The sequence below is a fragment of the Urocampus carinirostris genome, chromosome 9 (assembly GCF_059441175.1).
Source record: "Urocampus carinirostris isolate Australia breed hairy pipefish chromosome 9, RoL_Ucar_1.0, whole genome shotgun sequence".
Classification (NCBI taxonomy): domain Eukaryota; kingdom Metazoa; phylum Chordata; class Actinopteri; order Syngnathiformes; family Syngnathidae; genus Urocampus; species Urocampus carinirostris.
In genome coordinates, this window is record NC_142357.1 from 21,839,801 (window position 1) to 21,864,771 (window position 24,971).

General features: G+C 38.7%; 1 protein-coding gene and 1 long non-coding RNA gene across 5 annotated transcripts in view; both read left to right on the forward strand.

Moving 5' to 3' along the window:
• LOC148359591 (LIM and calponin homology domains-containing protein 1-like) overlaps positions 1 to 24,971 on the forward strand; it is a 74,399-nt gene that overhangs the window by 46,715 nt on the left and 2,713 nt on the right. The window contains exons 9-25 of one of the 4 annotated variants that reach the window (XM_088344856.1): positions 4,320 to 4,337; positions 6,238 to 6,370; positions 6,483 to 6,637; positions 9,592 to 10,075; positions 12,889 to 13,122; positions 13,189 to 13,294; positions 14,442 to 14,506; positions 14,580 to 14,667; positions 14,752 to 14,811; positions 14,891 to 14,919; positions 16,743 to 16,856; positions 19,095 to 19,187; positions 19,267 to 19,404; positions 20,347 to 20,438; positions 20,600 to 20,707; positions 23,968 to 24,076; positions 24,149 to 24,251. In XM_088344856.1, coding sequence (XP_088200982.1) covers positions 4,320 to 4,337; positions 6,238 to 6,370; positions 6,483 to 6,637; positions 9,592 to 10,075; positions 12,889 to 13,122; positions 13,189 to 13,294; positions 14,442 to 14,506; positions 14,580 to 14,667; positions 14,752 to 14,811; positions 14,891 to 14,919; positions 16,743 to 16,856; positions 19,095 to 19,187; positions 19,267 to 19,404; positions 20,347 to 20,438; positions 20,600 to 20,707; positions 23,968 to 24,076; positions 24,149 to 24,251 — 2,129 coding nt within the window. Of the gene's footprint in view, positions 1 to 4,319; positions 4,338 to 6,237; positions 6,371 to 6,482; positions 6,638 to 9,591; positions 10,076 to 12,888; positions 13,123 to 13,188; positions 13,295 to 14,441; positions 14,507 to 14,579; positions 14,668 to 14,751; positions 14,812 to 14,890; positions 14,920 to 16,742; positions 16,857 to 19,094; positions 19,188 to 19,266; positions 19,405 to 20,346; positions 20,439 to 20,581; positions 20,708 to 23,967; positions 24,077 to 24,148; positions 24,252 to 24,971 lie in introns of all 4 variants that reach the window. The other 3 variants (XM_088344854.1, XM_088344855.1, XM_088344857.1) reach the window with 3 other exon arrangements.
• Positions 4,341 to 5,663, forward strand: LOC148359592 (uncharacterized). Its single transcript, XR_015851439.1, has 2 exons — positions 4,341 to 4,488; positions 4,561 to 5,663. It is a non-coding gene; the product is annotated as an uncharacterized LOC148359592 (long non-coding RNA).

A 24,971-nucleotide genomic window follows, 5' to 3' on the forward strand; every position in this document is an offset into this window, starting at 1 on the left:
GGCATCCTGGACTGACAATATGGACACCCTTATTACAGATCACAATAAAAAAATCCATCATAAAATATTAGGCCATGATTTACCGGAACTGAGCATTGTTAATCACACTGACTCCAATAATTCAAGATTAGATGACTTCGATCCTGACCACAAATTCATATCAGCTAGCTCAGACAATTGCAAATATTATACTGGAAATGAATACAATACCTTTGTTAAATCTGAAGACAAATTCTCAATAATACACTTTAACAGTAGAAGTATGTACACAAATTTTGATGACATCACTGAGTACTTACAACAATTTGAGAACCCGTTTAGTGTTATTGCAGTTTCTGAAACGTGGTTCAGTGAGGGAAGGGGTGTAAATTTTGAATTAAATAATTATAATCTGAACTATGTAAATAGAACTAACAAAATAGGAGGTGGAGTAGCTATATATGTGCACAAAAGATTAAAATTGAAAATATTACAAAACATGTCATTTGTCATTGACGATTTACTTGAATGTATTACAATAGAAATTATAAATGAAAAAAGGAAAAATATCATAGTCAGTTGTGTGTATAGAACACCGGGCTCAAATCTGGAAACCTTCACAAACTGGGCTGAAAAAACATATTCAACAATAAGCGCCAAAACACTATTCATTTGTGGAGATTTCAACATCGATCTAATGAATCCAAACAACCATAAAAATATTGATGACTATATTAATATGATGTACAGTATGAGTTTGTACCCAACTATATTAAGGCCTAGTAGACTCACTTCACACAGTGCAACACTCATTGACAATATATTTACAAACAATATGGAATTTACAAATGTCAGCGGGTTACTGGTTTGTGATATTTCTGATCACCTACCAGTATTTACAGTATATGATGAAAAGGTTACTAGACAAGAATCAATTAAGGATTATGTTTACAAACGAGTTAGAACTGAAGCGACTATTATATCACTGTATGATGACTTAGTTAAACAAAACTGGAATGCTATATGTGGTACAGATGATGTGGATCGTGCGTTTGACATATTTTTGGAAATATTCACCAACAAGTACAACAAAAATTGCCCAATGAGACAAATTAATATTAAGAATAAATCTGTAAATCATCCATGGATAACTAAGGGTTTACATAATGCTTGTAAGAAAAAAAACTACTTATATAGAAAATTTATTAAACTAAGAACTAAGGAAGCCGAAACCCGGTATAAAACGTATAAAAACAAATTGACAGGAATATTAAGAGCAAGCAAGAAATTATACTATACCAATTTATTACATCATAACAAAAGTAATATCAAAGGTATTTGGGATATATTAAATAGTATAATAAAAGGAAAGAATGTAAGCAATGCATATCCAAACTATTTTATTGATAAGAACAGTGAAAATTATAATTTAAATCAAGTTGTGGAGAATTTCAATAGTTATTTTGTAAATGTTGGACCAGAGCTCGCTGCAAATATCCCAGAGTGCAGTGGTAAACAATTTGAGTCACTAATAAAAATGAACTCCAAGACCATGTTTTTATCTGGGGTTACGGAATCAGAAATCTTAGACGTGGTTAACAACTGTAAAAACAAAACGTCTATGGATTGTTTTGACATCGATATGGTACTAATTAAGCAAATTATAAACAGCATTGTGAAACCATTGACCTACATCTGTAATCTATCATTTCTAACAGGCACATTTCCAAATCAAATGAAAATAGCAAAAGTTATACCAATATACAAAAATGGGAACAAGCACATTTTTACAAACTATAGACCGGTATCTCTGCTTCCTCAGTTCTCTAAAATATTAGAGAGACTTTACAATAATAGACTGGAACAATTTGTAGATAAACATAAATTGATTAATGAAAGTCAATATGGTTTTAGAGCAAACAGATCAGCAACAATGGCAATTATTGATGCAGTAGAAGAAATCACCCACAGTATAGAAAAGAAGAGATACGCAGTCGGGGTATTTATTGACTTAAAAAAAGCATTTGATACCATTAATCATAATATACTATTAAAAAATCTGGAAAGATATGGCATCAGGGGAGTGGCTTTGAAATGGATTCAAAGTTATTTGACGGGGAGGAAGCAATATGTAAAAATGGGAGAGTTTTCATCTGAATATTTGGACATCTGTTGTGGAGTACCACAGGGTTCTATCCTGGGACCAAAGCTACTAATTTATATATTAACGATATTTTTAATGTTTCAAAACTATTGAAAATAGTAGTATTTGCAGATGACACTAACATTTTCTATTCAAATGATAACTATATGGATTTGGTAACCTGTATTAATCGTGAACTAATTAACCTAAAAGTATGGATGGATATAAATAAATTATCTTTAAATTTAAATAAAACCAAAGTAATATTCTTTGGTAATCGTAAGGCACATCAAAATTTAGAAGTAAAAATGGATGGTGTCACAATAGACATTGTATCAGAAATTAAGTTTTTAGGGGTCATAATAGACAATAAACTAAGTTGGAAAACACACATCAGACACATACAAACAAAGGTATCTAAAAGCATTTCAATAATTAATAAAACCAAAGTTCTTTTACATTATAATGCATTGTATTTATTATATTGTTCTCTCGTTCTGCCATATTTAACATATGGTGCAGAAGTCTGGGGGAATAATTACAAAAGTTCACTACAGCCCCTTTTTATCCTTCAAAAACGTGTAATAAGAACCATACACAGGGTAGGATATCGGGATCATACCAATATTTTATTCATGCAGTCCAATTTATTGAAACTGGATGATTTAATAAAATTTTTCACTTCACAACTGTTATTTAAAGTCAACAAAAACATAGTGCCAGAAAACATACAAAGATTATTCACTCGGAAAGAGGGAAATTATAACTTGAGGGGCTGTGGTGAATTCAAAATCCCAAAGGTGAGAACCACCAGGAGAAGTATGTGTGTGTCTGTGTGTGGAGTCAGACTTTGGAATAATTTGCAAAATGAAATCAAACAATGTCCAAATATCCATGTGTTCAAATTTAAATACAAAAAAGCATTACTGGCGAAATACAGAGATGAAGAAAATGGGATATGAGGGAGACTGGAAATACTGCACTTCAAACAGTGGCTAACCGTTGTTATTGTGCTATTATCACATCAGAACTGTTATAAATATTGTGTTTATTTTTATTGATATTATCACTGGTGCCGCAGTGACATTATGCGCATTATGACGTTGAGGGATGGGTATTGCGAAGATTAGTGTATAAAATATGTGATTATTGTAACTTATAATTATTGATATCTGACCTATGTAATAAGTATATCCATGAGAATTTGTTGTATTGTACACAAGAGGGAGCTATCTATAAAATGTATTTAATAGGGAAGATAAAGGGGTAGGAAAAATAAGCATCTGCTTCTGACTACCCCTTTTCGAACATTTTGTGGGACATTATTTCGTTGTTGACTCATTGTTTTTGTCCTGTTTTTATTTTTATGTTCGAAATAAAATTTTCATTCATTTATTCATTCAAAGATCTTGAATATCCCCCAGCTCAGTCATGTTGTCATGGAGGAGTGGAAGAGCATTCCGGTTACATTTTTTGAGGCTCTGGTGAAATCCATTGTCAGGAGGTTTAAAGTGGTTCTGCAAAATCATGATGGCAATGCAAAATATTGAACTTTGAGAACTTTCACCTAAGGGTGTACTCTCTTTTGTTGCCATGTGTCTAGCTACTTATGGCTGTATTTTGAGTTTTTTTTTTTTGTGAAAAATAAATGTACATTGCTATATAAGCTTTACACAGACTACCTATTAATGTGTCAAAGCGATGTTTTTTTCAGTGTTTTTCAATAAAACATATATATATATAAATACCACAGCCATATCCCCCTAGTTGGAGGTGGCTAGAGTAATTTCTGACTCTTTTTTGGGAGATTGATTCAGAGAGGGGGATTCCCGGCCCCCTCGCTCAACCCAACTGAGGTGTTGGGAGTCATTAGGTGACCAAACCCCCCAATTCCAACCCATAATGCTGAACGCCAAGCAGGGAGGCAACGGGTACCAATGTTTAAGTCTTAGGTATGACTCGGCCGAGGCTTGAACCACAACTTCCCAGTTTCAGGGCGGGCGCCATACCCCCAAGGCCACCGAGCTGGACAAAACATAATTAAATCACTGCAAAAAATGTGAGGGGTGTAGTCACTTTTGTGAAATATTGATACATATATTTTTATTTTTTGTCACTGTCTACTTGGCAAACATTTAGTAATCCACATTTGTGTTGTCTGTTGTTTGTCTCTCCATGCTGTCATACGTCCTGCCAGCCTGTCACATGACCCACAGTAAGTCATCCTTTTCCCAGGTGGGATAAACTGCCAGCCTGTGTTAAAAGTGTTCGTCATATGCAAGTTGATTGCTGCTAAAATAGCATATGCTGTGATGATAGTGGAAGTGGTACTTTTTCATTTTCGCATTAAGTCCATTCGTCAAAAGGTAAGTGGAAAGTTATGATTATTGCATCTTATGACAATATCTCATCTCATTAGCTGCACCGCTTATCCTCAGTAGGGTTGCGGGGGTGCTGGATCCCATCCCAGCAATCACCGGGCAGTGGGCAGGGGACACCCTGACTGGTTGCCAGCCAATCGCAGGGCACACAGCGACAGACAACTCGCTTGCTCATTCACATCCAGGGACAATTTGGACCGGCCAATCCACCTGAAATGCATGTCTTTGGAATGTGGGTGGTAACCGGAGTGCCCGGAGGAAACCCACGCAAGCACGGGGAGAACATACAAACTCCGCACAGGAAGTCCGGTAGCTAGATTTGAATCCACACAGGAGGTTCCCAAGACCTTAGAACTGTGCCGCACACGCGCTAACCACTGCCCCACCGTGCTGCTCCCTTATGACAATATATTTGTTTCAAATTAGTGCTTTAAAAAATTAAAGCTTTTAAACTGTATTTTTAACTTGAAGCTAAAAGCAGTTAATAAAAATATATATAGACATACCGGATAACATTTTTACTTTTGACAGCACTACTAATTAATTCGAGATTAATTCGATCTTGCATTTAGAATTTCTTGTATCCTGAAATAATTTTCCCAATGAATTACTGTAAACCAAATAATCTTTTCCTGGCCTCCCGAATCATCCAAGTTAACCCTAAATAACTATAGAACAAATCTTCATGATTATTATAAATGCAATCGATTAGTAATAGAACATTAAAATACAGTAATAATATATTAAAGAAATAAAATGTGTGGTTATTATGAGCACTCACCATGGAGGAATTTGGCAGTTGCTAATGGAGGTGTATGCGTGGTGATGAACAGTCTTGAGCACTCAACCCTCTAGTGGTAGCGCCTGGAAATACTCGTAACTTGTTTTTTCTCTCATACGCTGCCCTGAAAATACTCGTTACTTGTTTTTTCTCTCATATGCTAGTTAGATTTTTTTTTTCGTATCTCCAATTTCTCATAACTAGATAGAGGTAAAAGTCCGAACTCTAAAATGTCAATCCTTACTTTGGGTACAGGCTGGGCTGGACTTCTCTCTCACTGCCTTTTTTTTTGTAAATTATCGACCCCTCATTTTTCATAGTTTTCTCTGTGGAGGTTCCGCGCGCACAATCGATTCTGTCACCCTTTCACGCAAGAGAAGCACTTTAACAAAAAAGACCTCTTCACAAATGAAATGTGAAAATTCAGATTTGGCTTTGCTCTGTCACTTAAATCAAGTTAATTTGCCAGCCTCGGGCTTGATTATTTAGGCCTGTTCTTACCTCTATAACAAGAGTAGCTCATATGTAGAGGGGTGCAACTAAAAAGTACTCCAAACAAATTTGCTCACAGAAACTCAAAATGTGCCTTATGGAAATCTACCTGGGTGGTTAAAAACTTTTAATATATAATTTCTAAGTCTACAAATTTGTCAGCCACATTTGGTTTAGGAAACAATCTGTCTTTGATAGTTTGCTGCTGTAGTCTCAAAGTTGCAGGCAGAAAAACTTGACACTTTCAGGTTTCAGTGTTTTATAGTGCCACGAGTGTCATTCCCTTTTTACTCATTCACTAATATCGGCTGCTTTTGTACCTCATTCAACTGTAACTGAGCTGGCAGTGAATCCGTTAAAAACCTCAGAAAAGGTAACATGCCTGCAGTGATAGCAAACCTCCGTACTTTAATGCCCATTTATCCCACAGTGTCCCTCTCCTTTACTTGTGTCCTCTGTAGGAGCGTGAGCATGATCGACATGCGCGGCGAGGAGGGCTCTGCCACCTTGTTGCCGCCACATAGCCACGTGCGACACGAGCTGATGCACAATCGCTGCAACCAGATGAAGGAAGAGGACGGTCAATGGCAGGATGTAAGCCATTTGGATTTGTCTCCTATTGGTTTTTGAGTCTCATTTCTGTTTACTATGGGGATTCGCGACCTTGACAGATACAAGAGTAAAAACTGATATTTACATGTGACAGGACCTAGCCCGATGGAAAAGTCGCCGGCGCAGTATCTCTCAGGACCTGATCAAGAAAGAGGAAGAGAGGAAGTTGATGGAGCAGCTGATGAGCGGAGAGTACTTGTCGCAGAGGAGGAGGAGCATCAAGACCTACAGGGAGATTGTAGAGGAGAAGTAGGTCCAACTGTCACATGGCAATTACATCATCTAGGGGGAACATCAATATTATTTGTATGTGTTCACCAATTAAATATTTTCTAAACATTCTCTTAACTATGACAAACCCTACTAGCAAACCGCTAAACTAGCACTCTATTTAACATGATTTTGGCTCAATATTCCTCATTCAAAAATTCTTTACATGTACATGGTAAAAGATCCACAAACAAATAGAATAGAATAGAATATAATAGAATAGAATAGAATAGAATAGAATAGAATACACCTTTATTGTCATTGTTACAAAATGGGTTAACATATTGTGACAACGAAATTGGACATGACACTTCAGTTTTACACATTCACAGTGAGGTATGAGCCAAGAAGATAAAGGAATAGAGAAGATAAGGTTATAAAACAGGGGGGATAAGGCTATAGTTAAAATTTACATGGTATTTACACAAGAAATGTCAGCTTGTGGGATGTTACATACAGTTGTTATCGTGATACCCTTGGTATTGTAAGGGTTGTGCAATATTGCATTTGGTGCAAAAGTCATCATAGTGCAAAAAAATAGTCAGCATATGCATTGGTGCAAACATAGTCATCATAGTGCAGAAAAAAGAAATGGTCAGACATTGTGCAAGGTGAGCAGTAAACATAGTGCAGTCGACATGTGCAAGAACATAGACATGAGTACCATAATATTCGTATGAGGTAGTGTTGGCAAGAGTTTTCAATTTTTTGTGCGGTGTCTGTTTTGAGCAGTGAACAAACATAGTGCAGTCAGCATGTACGTGAGTACCATTTTACATTCGTGTGAGGTAGTTTTTTGCAAGAGTTTTCAGTTTTTTGTGCGGTGTCTGTTTAGGGTGGTAATGGCTGTGGGGAAGAAACTGTCTGAGTCTGTTTGTTTTTGCTTTGTGTGACCTGTAGCGCTTGCCGGAAGGCAGCAGGTCGAAGAGGTGGTGGCCGGGGTGAGAAAAGTCCTTGATGATGTTTTCTGCTCTGCTGAGGTAACGAGAGCAGGCAATGTCCTCCAGACTGGGCAGAGAGCAACCGACGATTTTCTGGGCTGTTTTGATGACCCTCTGGAGCTTTTTCCTGTCTGCTGCTGTTCACCCAGCATACCACACCGTAATGCAGTATGTTAGAATGCTCTCCACTGTGGCTTTGTAAAAGGACACCTGCAGCTGCTGTTTTAGATTATTTTTCCTGAGCACTCTCAGGAAGTGCAGTCGCTGCTGGGCCTTCCCTACCACCGCTCTGGTGTTTGCAGACCAGGAGAGGTCGTCAGAGATGTGCACACCCAGAAATTTGAAGGAGTGGACTCTCTCTACACAGTCTCCTTTTATGATGAGTGGTTCTGGATTCCTGCCATTCCTTCTGAAATCCAGAATCAGTTCTTGTGTTTTTGTGGTGTTCAGTATGAGGTGGTTTTCCGAACACCACGTTGGAAGTGACTCCACCTCATCCCTGTATGCCGCCTCGTCCCCTTCAGAGATGAGGCCGATCAAGGTGGTATCGTCAGCGAACTTAATTTTAGTGTTTGTGGGGTGGGTTGGTGAGCAGTCGGAGCTGTAGAGGGTGAAAAGCAGGGGCCTCAGTGCACAACCTTGGGGGGAGCCAGTGTTCAGTGTTAGGGTGGGAGAGACGTGGGTACCGAGTTTCACGGACTGTGGGCGGTTGGAGAGGAAGTCCATTATCCAGTGGCAAATAAGCCTTTTTCATCACAGAAAATTGTTAAATTACTCAGTTATTCCCCATTAAAGCTACACAGTTGAAAGCTACAGGCAACAATTTTAAACAAAAATATTCTATCATTGATTCTTTCATTAATTAATCAATGAATCAGATCAGATAAACTCCCTGTATGCATACATATGCATACATATTGAAAGAAAAATATATTGTATAATATTAAAATCTCATCGTAGATTCTCAAAAATTGCTTATTTTACTTTCAATATTAATAATCCAGTTTCATCTTTGAGATTAGTAAATAATTTGTTGTTTCATTGTCGTGCCAGGACTTGCTTGCTATGTTTTGGAATTCGGCAGACTGAAAATGGTCGGGTAGAGATAGAAAAGGTTGTATCACATGATCCCAGCACACTGCAGTTTGTTGACAAAAAATGTGATTGGTCATACAGTTGAACACTCAAAGTGATACTGGTAAATTCCAGTAAATCAGTATTGTTCACTGTGAAGACAGCTAATGCATAAGAACATATGTACTGTATTGTGGCTCTAATTTTATAGAGAAGTTGCTTAATTCTGGGGTGTATCTTTATTAGGAAAAAAAATAGTCACAATCCGGGATTGAGTCTCATTTTATCCAATACTGAGCAAATAAGGTAAAATAAGATAAGATTCCTACCACAATGGTGAAATTTCTTTTGTTACAGCAGTGAGACAATGAATAATGAATAACAGCTAAGAATATCAACAGTATAAAAAAGTATTTAGAAATATAATAAATGAAAAAACAGAATATTTCCAATGGCAGGTGTTCAAAATTGTTAAAGTAAAGTGGCCAGTAATGTGCAAATATGCAAAGTCATGGAGGGTGTACAATATTTTAGGAGCAATGTTTATTATATAGTCTGACAGCTGCAGGAAGGAGGGACCTGCGGAACCGCTCTTCACCCACTTCGGGTGAAGGAGCCTGTCACTAAAGGGGCTCTCCAGAGGAGATGCGATATCCTGCAGGGGATGGGAGATGTTCCTAGTCATGGACGACAGCTTAGCCATCATCCTCCTCTCCTCTACCACCTCCATTGTGTCGAGGGTGCATTCCAGGACAGAACTGGCCTTCCTGATCAGACTGTCCAGCTTTGACTGCTGGCATAAAAATAGGGCAAAATAACCTTAAATAATAATATTTGGGGGCAAAATCAGTCTTGCTCTTGTCATATTTATCAGTCACTGAAGATCCAACTTCTGTCCTCTTTTATTTATTTCAACAGAGAACGACGTGAGGAGGAGCTTCGGGCAGCTTACCGGAGAGCCAAAACCCCAGAAGAGGCGGCCTCTGTCCTCCAGCGCTACGCCCAGCGCTTCTCCACCAGCGAAACAGTGATGGAACGTCTGCAGCTTCCCAAGGTTTTGGACCGCAGCGTTTCGGCCGACCCTTTCCTCTCCGGCTTCCCCGTCTCCCTCTCGCCTTCGCCCTCGCCTACCACCTCTGAGCCGTGGGGAACCGACCCCGACGGGCCCCTCAAGTATCTGCGGCAACAGTCTGCGCCCGCCCAGGGCCCCAGGTTCACGTCAACAGTGGAGGCGCAAATCGTAGAGTGGCCCAGAGACCCCTCACAGCAAAAGCCACAAGTCCGTTCCCGCTCGTCCGAGCCGCCGTCCTACCAGGCCCCATCTCCCAAGCCGCTGCCTTTGTTGACGCCCGAGCCTTATGACCAGTCATTGCCTGCAACACCCGAATCTTGTCCCAGCAAGGTCGGTATACTACATGTTTGGTGTTTTAAAGTATTTTCTTAAATCTCACTGAAAAGTTTTAATCCTGCATTCATCCGCTACTAGTTCTACCTAGCTCAGGGGTCTGAAACCTATGGCTTGCAGGCCATATATGGCTCTTTTCATGAGTACATCCGGCTCGGAGAGTAAATGAAACTTGCGCAAATATTTTATGCACTTTTACATGAGCAGCCAATTTTAGCACATGCGATGCCAGGTCAACACTGAGGCTTCAAATGGTTCGGTGCTGTATATGTACAGGGCACAGTCTCAACTACAGTTTGCCGTCAATGTGTCACACAAACAGACTTTGTTTTGGCTGTACGTTGCTATAGGATCCTTCTATGGAAGCTCGTTCAGTAATTTATGTTTACTGTTGCGACAGTTTATGATGAAAACCTACAAAACAAAGTTAAACACCCCAAAACTCCAGAAAAGCTCCCAGAGCCATTTTTACGTGTGAACTGTATCAATTGATGGAGCTATATACACAGGCCACAAACTCCTTTCTCCCCCTCGCCCAGCCCGGTCTCTACCGAAGGTAAAACGTCAGTGTCAGTATTTTGTGTGAGTAACCTTTTTTGGTGATGATGATCACCATAGACTACCTCTTTTGATGATTGTTTTTAATTCAAAAATCAAATCAAAATAGATTTGTAAAGCACTTTTAGGCAGTGAATTGGCACTCAAACTGAAGGAAATAAAATCCCCTTTTTTCCCCACCCAACAACCTGAAACACCAAATACACAGACACACACAATGGTTTTAAAAATATAACCATATAAATGGTAAAATAAATACAATATTTGGCAAAGCACACGTGAGGAAAGGGACACGAAGGAGGCTCATCAACACCAAGGAGAGGGACACTGCGGGATAAATGGGCATTAAAGTACGGAGGTTTGCCATCACTGCAGGCATGTTACCTTTTCTGAGGTTTTTAACAGATTCACTGCCAGCTCAGTTACAGTTGAATGAGGTACAAAAGCAGCCGATATTAGTGAATGAGTAAAAAGGGAATGACACTCGTGGCACTATAAAACACTGAAACCTGAAAGTGTCAAGTTTTTCTGCCTGCAACTTTGAGACTACAGCAGCAAACTATCAAAGACAGATTGTTTCCTAAACCAAATGTGGCTGACAAATTTGTAGACTTAGAAATTATATATTAAAAGTTTTTAACCACCCAGGTAGATTTTCATAAGGCACATTTTGAGTTTCTGTGAGCAAATTTATTTGGAGTACTTTTTAGTTGCACCCCTCTACATATGAGCTACTCTTGTTATAGAGGTAAGAACAGGCCTAAATAATCCAACCTGAGGCTGGCAAATTAACTTGATTTAAGTGACAGAACAAAGCCATATCTGAATTTTTACATTTCATTTGTGAAAAGGTCTTTTTTGTGAGGAGGGCTTCTCTTGCGTGAAAGGGGGACAGAATCGATTGTGCGCGTGGAACCTCCACAGAGAAAACTATGAAAAATGAGGGGTAGATAATTTACAAAAAAAAAAAGGCAGTGAGAGAGAAGTCCAGCCCAGCCTGTACCCAAAGTAAGGGTTGACATTTTATAGTTCGGACTTTAGAGTTCGCCCGTAACCTTCACAGAGAGGGTTGGCAGCAGATGGCAGCAGGAAGGTTTTTCAGCCATCAAACCACACCTTACCAGTATAACAGTAAAAGGTCAGAAGTCAAACGAATTAAAAAAAAAAAAAATCAATCATGAGCCTTAATAAACGGTGGTCAACTGCAAACAGTCAACTTTTATATTTTTTTTTTAACATTTTTGAAGTTTCCTCTCAGGATTTCAGATTTAACAATAAATATTTGTTGGTTCTTATCTTCCTTTGTGACGAAGACCAATTAAAGCCAAATAAAACATTTTGCTAGTATCAGTGAAAATGTCATTTGGTAAAATTGTTCTTTTTTTTTTTTTGTAAATATCCATGAAATTCATTAGCAAGTATTTTTAATTTATTTGTAAATAAAAAACCATTTGGGGGTTTTCATCAAAAGTGATTTTTTTCGAAGAAAATGGGTTTTGATCCGATTCTGGTTATTTTCTTTAAAAAGAATACACTTTTTTTCTGATGGAAATTTTAAATAATGTTCTGTTTGAAAAGGCAAGGGTACATCGGTTCATCAACGATATGATAACATTAGAGAAATTGTTTGTTGCAGCCTTTAAATATATGCTGTAAAACACCCCATCATGAAATGTGTGTAAAACAAACCTCCAAAATTGTATCTGCAGAATATCATTGGGGTGAAAAGGTCAGTGGTGTGATGGTCGCTACTAGGCTGAATGTAGCCAAGTGCTTCTGTGGAATGTCTTGTCTGGTGTGCCTTTCCCACTTTGAATGGAGCCCTGTGTTCCCTATTGACTTAAAAGTTGCCGGGGAAGGGTCCTCTCAATGTGGAGTGGGCTCCCTGGTGGACAAAGACAGCCCACACAAGCTGCTTGGAGACGGATGAGAAGGTGGAGGTATAAAAAGGATTGCGGATTAGGAGACGGGGGGTACGCAATGAGAAGTCCACAAGAAGCCTTCTTGCACATGTATTACGAGCTGCTCTTTTGTTTTGGAGGCCCACTTGTTGCTAAAGTCTGCATGCATACGCTAATGGGGGCCTGGCCAGTCACAAATAAAATCAATGTAGTTCTCATTACCTTTGGCATTACTGCCTAATGGGATCCTTACGATGATTCATTCCTTTCCGGGACCTTTACATAAATGCCTTAAAAGATTCTGTATAACCTTTACATGGATGTTTCAATACAGTAATCTATCTCTTCTAGATTGAGGCTTTGCTGCCGGTCAACGGAGACGCAGGAGCTGACAACTCTCCCACCCCGCCCAAAAACCAAGAGAGGGAGCCATCTCCAGTTTTCCTACCATCCTCCTCCAAGCCCATCGCCTCAGCAAGTGGAAATCAGGCGTTTTCAGTCCCAGAAGAAGCTTGGACTGACATCCACCACGAAGAAGTCACTCCATGTTTAACGCTGCTCAACAGGCCCACTTCCCTGCCAGCGGTAGACAATAGCTCATATTACCACCTAGAAGCGTCATGAAATATACGTGCTGATTTTATTTTTAAGGAGTTGCAGAGGCCTGAAGAGAACTTTCAGCAGTTGAGTGGAGTTCAGTCAGCAGCTTCTCCTGCAGAGAAGTGTGAATCCGCATCCCACCTCCAAACATCTGCTGGTATGAGTCACATGCTGCTATACTGCTTCCATTTGGATTCGTGTGGTACGATTTTTGCAGGCTGCATTTCTTTCCAGGACCAATCCTGCCAAATGTAGAAATAAATGGATAAATTAATAAATGCCTACAAATATATGCCGTATAACTAAAAGAACACATAAATAAATCAGTCTTACCTAAATATATTAATAAATGCAATATATCTATAATTTGTGCTTTTCGCCATTGTTTGATCAGGGATAAGGGACCGGTGCACTCGTTGATCAACCAACCGGTGAAAAGCTCAACCAGTTTGTAATATTTATTTGTAGTGAAAAAACACATGACAAAACAAATACGGAAATAGAGAAATTAAGTCAAGTCAAGTCATTTTTATTTGTATAGCCCTAAATCACGAAGAGTCTCAAAGGGCGTCACAGATTATTACACTATATTACACAGACTATTTTTCAGCCGACGAGAAGAGTAGATTATTCATATGCTATGGAGTAGAAGTGAGTTTTAAGCTTAGATTTAAACATTTCCACTGAGGTTGCAGATCAGATCTCAGGGGGAAGAGATTAAGAAAAGTATTATTTAATGAATGAATTGAAATGATGTAACCATTTAGTCATTACGTGATTAATTCAAATGTTTATTTAATTGTAGGGCAAAATTTGTAGGTTTTTATTTATTCACACATTTATTTCTATATATGGAAGGATCAGTCCACCTAATGTTTCTAGATATGTTTGTTAAACTTCAGCCAGAATTTTCTGAAAAGATAAAGTAAATCCAGCTTAATAAAATTCCTTTTCTCTAAATTATACAGTTTGAGTAGGATTCTTTGGCAAACAGCTAGTGCTGCTTTTGTTACCATGAAGACCATCAGGAAAAAGTAGCACATAGCAAAGAAAAGAAAGGGTATTTAGTGTTTACAATTTACGTTTTATGGCGTTGTAATTTTGCCCACTCTGATTTCACTCACTTGCTGTCACTGACGACTATAACTATCGATGATCCTTGTTTTGTGTTGGATACATTTACTAAAAACATAAATAAATAAAAACACATGTATTGGCAATGAGGCTTGAGTTCTAAAATCTTTCATTATGATCTCTCCCAAACAACACAAGTTTAAATTGTACACAACTGCATCTTTTTGCAGAAGCCAAACATGATTGTGTCCACTCGTTTCAGTCAGGACTTGGTACACACTGTCCAACCTCATTGGTAAGCCATTAAGATCCTCTTTAATTCAAGGCATCATCCATTCATCCCATTAATGATGCTTTAAAATGTGTAGACAATCACAGACGGCAACACGAAGACAAACCTAAAAAAAGACGAGGCTCCCTGTTCTGGATATCAACCACAAATCGCAACAACTCAAGGTGACCAAACACATTTGCTCACTAAAGTATTTTCAGTAACCAGTTTTGTCAATGTGAGTACCTAATCTACATGATCGCTCCTAGATGTTAAGAACTCAACACTAACGAGCAGCAACCCAAACTTGCGCTCAGAGTTCTTTGCAGGTATTTGTAATTTTTAACAGTTAAAGATTGTTTGATTATGATATTCAAGACAAGTTTAACACTGTTTTATATTTTGTAGAAAAGGGGCAGAAAGATCTTCACAGCAATGTGAGTCCAAATAATGTGTGTATAGCGTTATTTTTTGTTCATCAGTATGCTGATTATTGTCACGCTAGAAATTATTGGATAGTATTGTATTTATGACTATCTTAAACTAAGTGATGACCCAACTCCACTCGCTTAGAATTTATAAATGGAACCTCTTTTATATTCCTGTCAGTTTTTTTTTGAATCCCAAATGATGCTAATGTAGCTTGTGTCACTTATGCTGCCATCGTTTGCAGTTAGTGTCACAGTCAAGGCAGTAAATGCTTGCAGCGACTAGTGTTTTAATGGCTAACAGTACCACGTCAAGTCAAGTCAAATTTATTTATATAGCCCTTAATCACTAAAATGTCTCAAAGGACTGCACAGGATTATAATGACACAATTACCTGATCTTAAACCACTGTAGTTAATTAGCGCTAACAACAAACACTAAGAATCGTAGAGTTGGTTTTTTGATCTAATATGTTGTTTGGTAGATACTGTCCATTAATACATTTATAGTTAAGAAAATAAAACATCTGAAAAACTGACCGCTTTCTATCAATATATAGGAGCTGAAATACATTATAAATGATAAGTTTGTAATCACTTTTTAACTTTCATTTATCTATTGCACACTGTATTTTCGAGACTATGAGGCGGCTATAAAAAATATATTTGTAAGGACTTCAAGAGTGCACCTTATAATGTAGTGCGCCTGACCGGACCGCAAAAATTGGACCGCAAAAATTGTTAGCTAAAATTGGAAATGTGTAGTTAAAATGAAAGGCTATCACATAAACATTTATAAATTAAATAATTTTAGTGGTGGTGGTGTAGCAACATTATGAGTGGTCGATTAAAAAAAAAAAGGGAATTGTAGGAGAGGAGGTTCTCCATTCACTCTGACCGGCCTCCTGGGGACTTGTTGTCAAGGCAACCCGGGCTGTTTCTTTGTTTCACACATGTAATATAACAAATTTTATGCCCAGGTGTTGTCAGTCACTGTGAATAAGGGGAATTGAAGCATTGTATTTAATCCAAATGTTCTGAAATTGTTTCATCATTATTCTGACATTGCAAAACAGAATTGTGACCCAACGTTTGGTTTAACTTTTTCTCAGCTGAAATTCATTCAATTTAAACTATGAAAACAATACCAGCATAAAATATGAAATTTATTAATTTAATATCCTTTAAATCAGATTCATTATCAGATACACCCAAGAATTGTTTCGCCCGTCGTGCTTTTGGGGGATTTATTTATATTTTTCACGACAAATTTGTGCCTCGTACGTGACTAAATTTAATGTGTTGCTAATATAAATCCTAATTTCTTTTATTTTGTAATCTATACCACTAGTGGTCTAATGGTTCGATTCCAATTTTATCCAATGTTTTGCGTTGATGGTCAGTGTTATTTTTCAACTGTTCAATCATTGCACAAATACAGTAATATACAACCTCTTCTGTAATGCGCACCCAAATATTAAGTTATTTTTAGGTTAAAAAAATGTGTGTTAGACACAAATAAGTATGGTCATCAACAACATTGCTGCTCTTATTCATTCGTAATATTTCAGCAAATCATAAAAAAATAATAAAACCTGTGACTTCCTCCCGCGTCGTGTCACCTCTGTCCTTTTCTGTCTTTGTTCTTCAGTAGGAGTGGATTGGCTAGCATTGGACTAGCGCTTTTGTGGTAGACCTACTATCTGTCTTTTTCCCCTCAATCTTTTTCTGTGTGTGTATGTGGGTGTGAATCCTTTTTGTGTGCACGACTTTTGTTGTGCCTTGGTTTTCATGGGTGCACGTGTCGTCGTGGGGTGGGGGCATCCCGTCAGGTTTCCGTGCCGGCATCGCCTCAGGCAAGGCGGCGCGACCGCTGGTCCTGGGATCCGGAAGACGAGCGAAAGCGTCAGGAAATCTGGCAGCAAGAGCAGGAGCACCTGCTGCAGGTACACAGGGTGTAGAGGCCGTAAGGCACAGCATGGCGCACCAAGCTACCTGCCAGGGTTCACTCCCAATTTTGGTTTAGCTGCACAAGGGAGTCACACCGTCATACTGCTAGCGGAGAGTTTATATAGTCACTTTTAAGCTTGTACACTGTTGAGGGGGGCGAGTGTTACTTAGATAATTGAAAACTTTATTTTATTATCCTTTAGTGACTATATTTTCATTTTTGCTAGCTCACTGCTGCTTCTAAATTGTGACATAAACCCGAGGTGGGTAGTAACTGGTTGCATTTACTTGAGTGTATTTTGGTACATTTGTTCTTGTAGGTGTATTTTTAAATCACTATACTTTTGACTTGACTCGATTTGAAAAGAAGAAACTGTACTCTTACCCCGCTAAATTAGGCTGCATTGAACCAGTTTCTTAAATTCCCTCCACGTAAATACGCATCTGTCTGTTTCTGCACATTTATTTTGTCAGAGACCTTGTTGCTTTTATTCCTATTTCACCAGTGACCCAAACTACCACCCAGTGGCACTTGTAAGCAGGGTTAGGAACGTTTTTCACTGAACTGTATGCACATTGTATGTAGCTGTAGCCTCACATTTATATATTTTTTGAATCTACAGAGGGTTTACCCAAACAAACAGTACACAAACTTACAATTACACAGACTTGTTATTTATTGTAGATTGGATGGTCTTTGACGATTTGTTGTTTAAAAAAATCAATAAATAAGATGTGACTACAATTACTCAGTACTTAAGTTGGTTTTTTTCACCAAGTACTTTATTTTTTATTTTTACTTAAGTAATTATTTAGATGACTGCTTTTACTTCTTCTTGAGTCATTTCATTCTGAAGTAACAGTACTTTTACTTGAGTATAATGTTTGGCTAGTCTACCCACCTCTGCATAAAACATGTCATTTCATAAAGCTATTTCCATGCATTTTTTGTCTGCTCTGAAAGATTGCAGCCGTTTTTAGTATTAGGTTGTTTTTTTCTAACATCTGCGCTTGTCCTTCTGCCACCACAAGAGAGTGCACTTGTTTAGCTCAAGTCCAGCTTTTTAATAGCTTGAAGTGGGGAAACTTGCTTCAATGCCCACACTGCAAAAAAGTCCATTAAGAAAACTTATTAACAAATACTGAAAGCTACATTTTTTTATTCCACTAGCAGATACTTTTCCTTATTGAGGTGTTTTTCTTATGTCATGTTTTGCTTTAGGAATTAGTTGCTGTATTATCTATCCTCAGTGGCAGGTTTCAGATAATATTGCATATGTGACGCCGTACCTGTCCATTTATACTGTACATGTTCCTTGTATATGTTTTTTGATCATTCCAGATTGTGTATGCCATGAAACAGTTTTTGTACTGAAAAAAAGAAAAGGAAAAAAAAAAAAATATATATATATATGCACTCTAATATATATACACTCTAATATATACACTTTAATATATGTAATGTCGTTTTTCTGTGGAACAAATCCCGTATTGCCCTTTGCCCATTTTCACTCGAATCATCTCGGTCACTGGTAGCAGACACCAATGTCATCGTACATTGCTAATATTCTCGCGGTATTCTACAGTCTTTCTTGCTGTGAGTAAATAGGTGCCTTTTTGTGTTTGTAAGGTCTATTATTACTTAATAAGGGGAATTGAAATCATTAATAAGTGGAACAATTGGCTGAGGTTGACAGTTTGTAGTATAAAAATCTAAAATAAGCATTTGATTATTTCAAGGGAACATTCACTTAAAGGAAAAGTTCCAAAAAAGCCAGTGGGACAAGTATTTACTTTGTTTCAATGCTTTTTAGTTTATTCTAATTTTATTTTTTGCAGTGCAGTACACGCAACCTATAAAGGCTGATTGATGAATGAATGTGTTGTGCATCCCTCCCTGGCTGTGTTTTATCCATTTAGTTGTGTTTTTTTTCTATGTCCTTTTGCTGCCAAGCCTCCAATGCAAATTTTAATCCCATCAAAGATCATAGTGATCTCCTATTTGTTTAAACTTGCAATGTTTTAATTTAAATAATCACTAATGTTCAATCTTAACACCTTGGCGGCTTGGAAGCTTGTGTACACGTATACCTCCTGCCTGCTCTTCTCTCTTTTCATTCCTGACAAAATGGCAAATATATGAACCCATTTTTAAATACTTCCCAAACGAATCACCACATTTTCATTTACTGTGTGTGTGTGTGTGCTTGTGGCATGTTGCCATGGTAACACAGGAGAAATATCAGCAGGAGCAGGAGAAACTCAAGGTCGAGTGGGAGAAAGCCCAGAGGGAGGTTGCCCTAGAAGAGAAGCGCTACCATGAGGAGGTGAGAGCTCAATTTGACATCATAAAAATGTTATAACAACATGTGATGTATATTTGACGATATCACTGTTTATTGTCAGGAACGGCGAATCCTAGAAGAATCTGTCTCGCCTCTTACTCCGCGGTCTTCGCCCATGCTGGCTCCCGGGGGACAGGACACTATCGTGCTTTCGCTCGCTGACTGGGAGCGCAAACAGGAGCGAATGGAAAATCATCCAGTGAGAAATTATTTTTAGCAGGAAAAGGATTATTTATTTAAAAATGTACATCATTTGTTACTTGATAGTTGGTAATGCTAGGCAATATTGCATTTAAAGTACTGTCACAAAATTGGTACTTGCAAATGTCTCTATTGTGTGATACAAAGGCTGGAAAAAAATGATTATTGGTCCAAAAACACTAGACAACAATTTTTTACTTTTGAGTGTCCAGATTAAACAACTAATTAAGGGTATTTGTTACAATGCCAAATCAGGAAATAATGTATTTTTCCCTCCATCGGGGAAGGTTTGTGCTCTCAGTTGATATGAAAAAAAAAATCAGACTACGTGATAAGTTTATAGTTTAATAGACATTGAAAATAAAAACAGAAGACATCAATGCATGCTCTGCTCGCGAGGGTTACAAAACCCTCAAGATGCAAGAATCCAATGTGATCCTCTTTTTTTATTAAAATCTCCTAGGTTAGGCAGCACGGCGGCATAGTGGTTAGCACGTCTATGGCACAGTTCTTAGGTCTTGAGATCAAACCTTCCTGTGTGGAGTTTGCGTGGGTTTCCTCCGGGCACTCCGGTTTTCTCCCACATTCCAAAAAACATGCATGCCAGGTTAATTGGCCGGTCCAAATTGTCCCTAGGTGTGAACGACTTGCTGGAAACCAGTTCAAGGTGTCCTCTGCCCACTGCACATAAAATAACTGAGCTGGGCTCCAGCACCCCCGCGACCCTACTGTGGATAAGCGGTGCAGATAATGTATGGATAGATGGATGAATGGATGGAAATCCTAGGTCGATGGAAATCCTTCAATTGATCCACTGAGGGTCCAAGTTTATTCATCATTGATCATTTGTCTATATTTTTAAGCCAGGTTTGTATATATGTGCTATATATAATGATTTCTTACGTTAAATGCTGTTATGATTTGTGATTGGCCCAAACAGAAAGAGAGCGTAGTGAGCACAGAGTGCAAACAACGAGAAAACAAGATGAGCAACATCAGCACCACCGACGAGAGTGTCAAAACAGCCAAATGGTTTGTCCCCTGATCTTATGACTTGGACTCTTAAATCCCAAAGTCAGCTGAGTTCAGCTCCAGCTCATCCGTCAGCCAAATTGTTATAAATCCTGAATTATCAGAGTCATAACTTTTTTTTGTTTTATGCTGGGTGTCCTCAGCTCAGCATGTCAGAACAGCTGTGTGCAGAATGGCCAGAAACTTCTCCAAATGCCCCCCAAAACCGTCGCACCAATAAAGAAACGGAACGACGGCGACAAACACACCCGGCCTGCAGGAGATCGCAGGTGTGTGTGCCAAATTGCAATAATTTTTCAAGATCACAAGCAAAAGGCCCTGTGTTTGGCCGCTAGAGGGCATTGGAGACCCAATGAATACAGACCACATGTAACAGATGTTTATCGATTTTGTTTGTTTGTTTATATTGAAGGTGCCTTGACATAAAACCTAATCCAAAGACAAGAATAGTACAATTTTGTATTTTTTTACAAAAATCAATTTAGCGGTTTCCGAGCCTACAGGCAGTGCAGAATTATTAGGCAAGTGAGTATTTTGACCACATCATCCTCTTTATGCATGTTGTCTTACTCCAAGCTGTATAGGCTCGAAAGCCTACTACCAATTAAGCATATCAGGTGATGTGCATCTCTGTAATGAGAAGGGGTGTGGTCTAATGACATCAACACCCTATATCAGGTGTGCATAATTATTAGGCAACTTCCTTTCCTTTGGCAAAATGGGTCAGAAGAGGGACTTGACAGGCTCTGAAAAGTCAAAAATAGTGAGATATCTTGCAGAGGGATGCAGCACTCTTAAAATTGCCAAGCTTCTGAAGCGTGATCATCGAACAATTAAGCGTTACATTCAAAATAGTCAACAGGGTCGCAAGAAGCGTGTAGAAAAACCAAGGCGCAAAATAACTGCCCGTGAACTGAGAAAAGTCAAGCGTACAACTGCCAAGATGCCACTTGCCACCAGTTTTGCCATATTTCAGAGCTGCAACATCACTGGAGTGCCCAAAAGCACAAGGTGTGCAATACTCAGAGACATGGCCAAGGTAAGAAAGGCTGAAAAACGACCACCACTGAACAAGACACACAAGCTGAAACGTCAATAGTGGGCCAAGAAAAATCTCAAGACTGATTTTTCTAAGGTTTTATGGACTGATGAAATGAGAGTGAGTCTTGATGGGCCAGATGGATGGGCAGAGAGCTCCAGTCCGCCTCAGACGCCAGCAAGGTGGAGGTGGGGTACTGGTATGGGCTGGTATCATCAAAGATGAGCTTGTGGGGCCTTTTCGGGTTGAGGATGGACTCAAGCTCAACTCCCAGTCCTACTGCCAGTTTCTGGAAGACACTTTCTTCAAGCAGTGGTACAGGAAGAAGTCCGCATCCTTCAAGAAAAACATGATTTTCATGCAGGACAACGCTCCATCACACGCATCCAAGTACTCCACAGCGTGGCTGGCAAGAAAGGGTCTAAAAGAAGAAAAACTAATGACATGGCCTCCTTGTTCACCTGATCTGAACCCCATAGAGAACCTGTGGTCCCTCATCAAATGTGAGATTTACAAGGAGGGAAAACAGTACACCTCTCTGAACAGTGTCTGGGAGGCTGTGGTTGCTGCTGCACGCAATGTTGATCGTGAACAGATCAAAGCACTGACAGAATCCATGGATGGCAGGCTTTTGAGTGTCCTTGCAAAGAAAGGTGGCTATATTGGTCACTGATTTGTTTTTGTTTTGTTTTTGAATGTCAGAAATGTATATTTGTGAATGTTGAGCTGTTATATTGGTTTCCCTGATGAAAATAAATAATTGAAATGGGTATACATTTGTTTTTTGTTAAGCTGCCTAATAATTATGCACAGTAATAGTCACCTGCACACACAGATATCCTCCTAAAATAGCTAAAACTAAAAAAGCCCCACTCCAACTTCCAAAATATTCAGCTTTGATATTAATGAGACTTTTGGGTTCATTAAGAACATGGTTGTTGTTCAATAATAAAATTAATCCTCAAAAATACAACTTGCCTAATAATTCTGCACTCCCTGTATAATTGCTTACAAACACACGTATGCATGTGCGTGCACACACAAAATGCATTAGATAGGTTTCGAATATTGTGGTTTCTTCTGCTTTTACACATTAGCAACATTGCAAATGTGTTAGAATAATTTGTGCCGTGCAATGTTTGCCACGTTTGAAGCCTTGGTTGTAAGGACCTACAGTCAGGGTGGACAAATGTTAAAAATATGTTTACGTCTATTAAGTGTTTTTTTTTTAAGTACTCATAATAAAAGGTAGACTGCTGGAAGTGTGAATTTCCCTACGGGGATGAATAAAGTATCTATCTATCTATCTATCTATCTATCTATCTAAAAGTGAGTTGATTTGGTGCCATTCTTGTCCCCAGTGTCCCCAAGTTTTGAAATAGATTGATACATTGTTCTCTTTTTAAGTTTATATTGTGTCTTATGAATATACTTATCAAGTTAAATGAAAAAGATCTAAACTAGCTTTTTCAATTTGAGATTTTCAGCACTTATTATTAAATTCTGGGCTTAGGTATTTGCTTAGATTTTAGGTGTTTAAATAAAATGTTTGAAAGGTCTCTTTATACCTTTCAAAAAACGTAATATAAAATGTAATTGCAGATGTCTGCACGTTTATTCCATAAATGCATATCATCACTGCCATTTTAAAAACAGTTATCTCCATTTTTACATTAATAATCGTTGCATGAATGAAATGTTTACAAAAAGGGTCCAACCCTGAGATTGGTCTGGGATGTTAGCGACGATATGTTTCGCCAACACTAAATTGCACAATGTATTGGTAGATAAATATAAAAACAATTGAATCAAATTATTTTTTTCCCCTCCTGGCACCAGCCCATCTGCCATTTTTTTAACCCTAAAGTGTGCCCTTCCTTCCCTGACCTACAGCCTCTCAGCTGCTGTGTTTGACCACGAGGTGGCGCCAAGCTCTTGTCCTCCTGTTCTCAAGGAAAACGAGCTTTTGAAGTTGATGCTGCGGCTTTTTCATTGAAATTATCATCTCCATTGTGTTTTGATCCACAGTCCAAAAGCAGGGTCATTTGTATTATCATTTAAATACCCGATCTTCTTAGCCCTGGGATAAAGCTATGTGATCATGATGCTTCTAATCTTATAATCAAAAATGAACCAGATAAACGTGGACTCTAACAATGGTCTGCAGTCAATCACATGATCAGTCGAATCTTAAACCGATATGTTGGTTTACCAGGAGTGGGCCGACCACTATAGGCACAAAAGCTCTTCCTGACATCTCTTAATCAGCCGTCCCAACACCTCATCACCGCCCATTTATGCCTTGCATCTGTGCTGCCTGTTGAGCGTGCTGTCATGATTATTGCACAAATAAAATTCCTTGCAGATTAATACTATTGTCATAATTCGCTCAGTGTGGTTTCAATCGTCCCAACACTTCCATCCACTTTATGGGTACCCACGCAGTTTTGGTGAAGCAGCATGTGGCTCACCGCGACTCGTATCTTGTAGGTCCGTCAGCGGCAAGAAGCTGTGTTCCAGCTGCGGGCAGCCACTGGGCAAGGGGGCTGCCATGATCATCGAGACCCTCAGCCTCTACTTCCACATTGACTGCTTTAAAGTTAGTCAAGAATATTTGTGCCCAGGATAGCACGGAGGTTTTTTTTTTAAATTTTATTTCTGTTACGTTCAGTGCGGGGTGTGCAAGGGCCAACTAGGAGACACGTCCGCAGGGACCGACGTGCGAATCCGGAGCGGCCTCCTCAACTGCCACCAGTGCTACATCCGCACCCGCAGTGAGTTGCACACGTTACACAAGCATTTTAAACATGCCAGCAGACTTGTTTTTACAACTCTGCTGACCTGGCAAAGAACACGCAAAAAGTTTTTTATCATAAAAGTAATACATCCATGTCATTATCAGGGTTGGGTAGGGTTACTTTAACTTGATTACTTTCAATTACTTTTGGATTACTCCAATACCAAATATGCTAATAAAAAACAAAAGAAACTAAATATGAATAAAATTATGACTCACAACACGTGGTAAGCTTTCTCTCCTGGCTTTGATCTCGTGATCTCCGGCAAAACTAACATAAAATGCGACAGATACAAAATGAAAATAAATCAGCTTGCCAACATCATTTTTGCCGTTCCATGTATTCCGTTACTCCACAAGCCTGCACAAAATTTAGTAATTTTTTAAATTTTTATAATATATACAGTATGCGTTGCCTTATATGAAGCGTTTTCATTTTTCATGGCTCCAAACATATGTTTGTGTTGTTTTTTTGGTTTTTTTTGGGGGGCCAATTTGGATCTTTCAACATTTTGGGGTGTCAACCCCTGGTTTATAGCTAATCAATTTCTTTATTTAACACATACACAAGTCACACCCTACGATAGGGAGCTGGAGCCCTCTGCTTGCGGTCGCGTTACAACAACAGAGATAAGCATACAAGGATGTGTTTAAAAAACAGTGGAATCAAAACTTACGTTTTGTTGTGGTATTGATT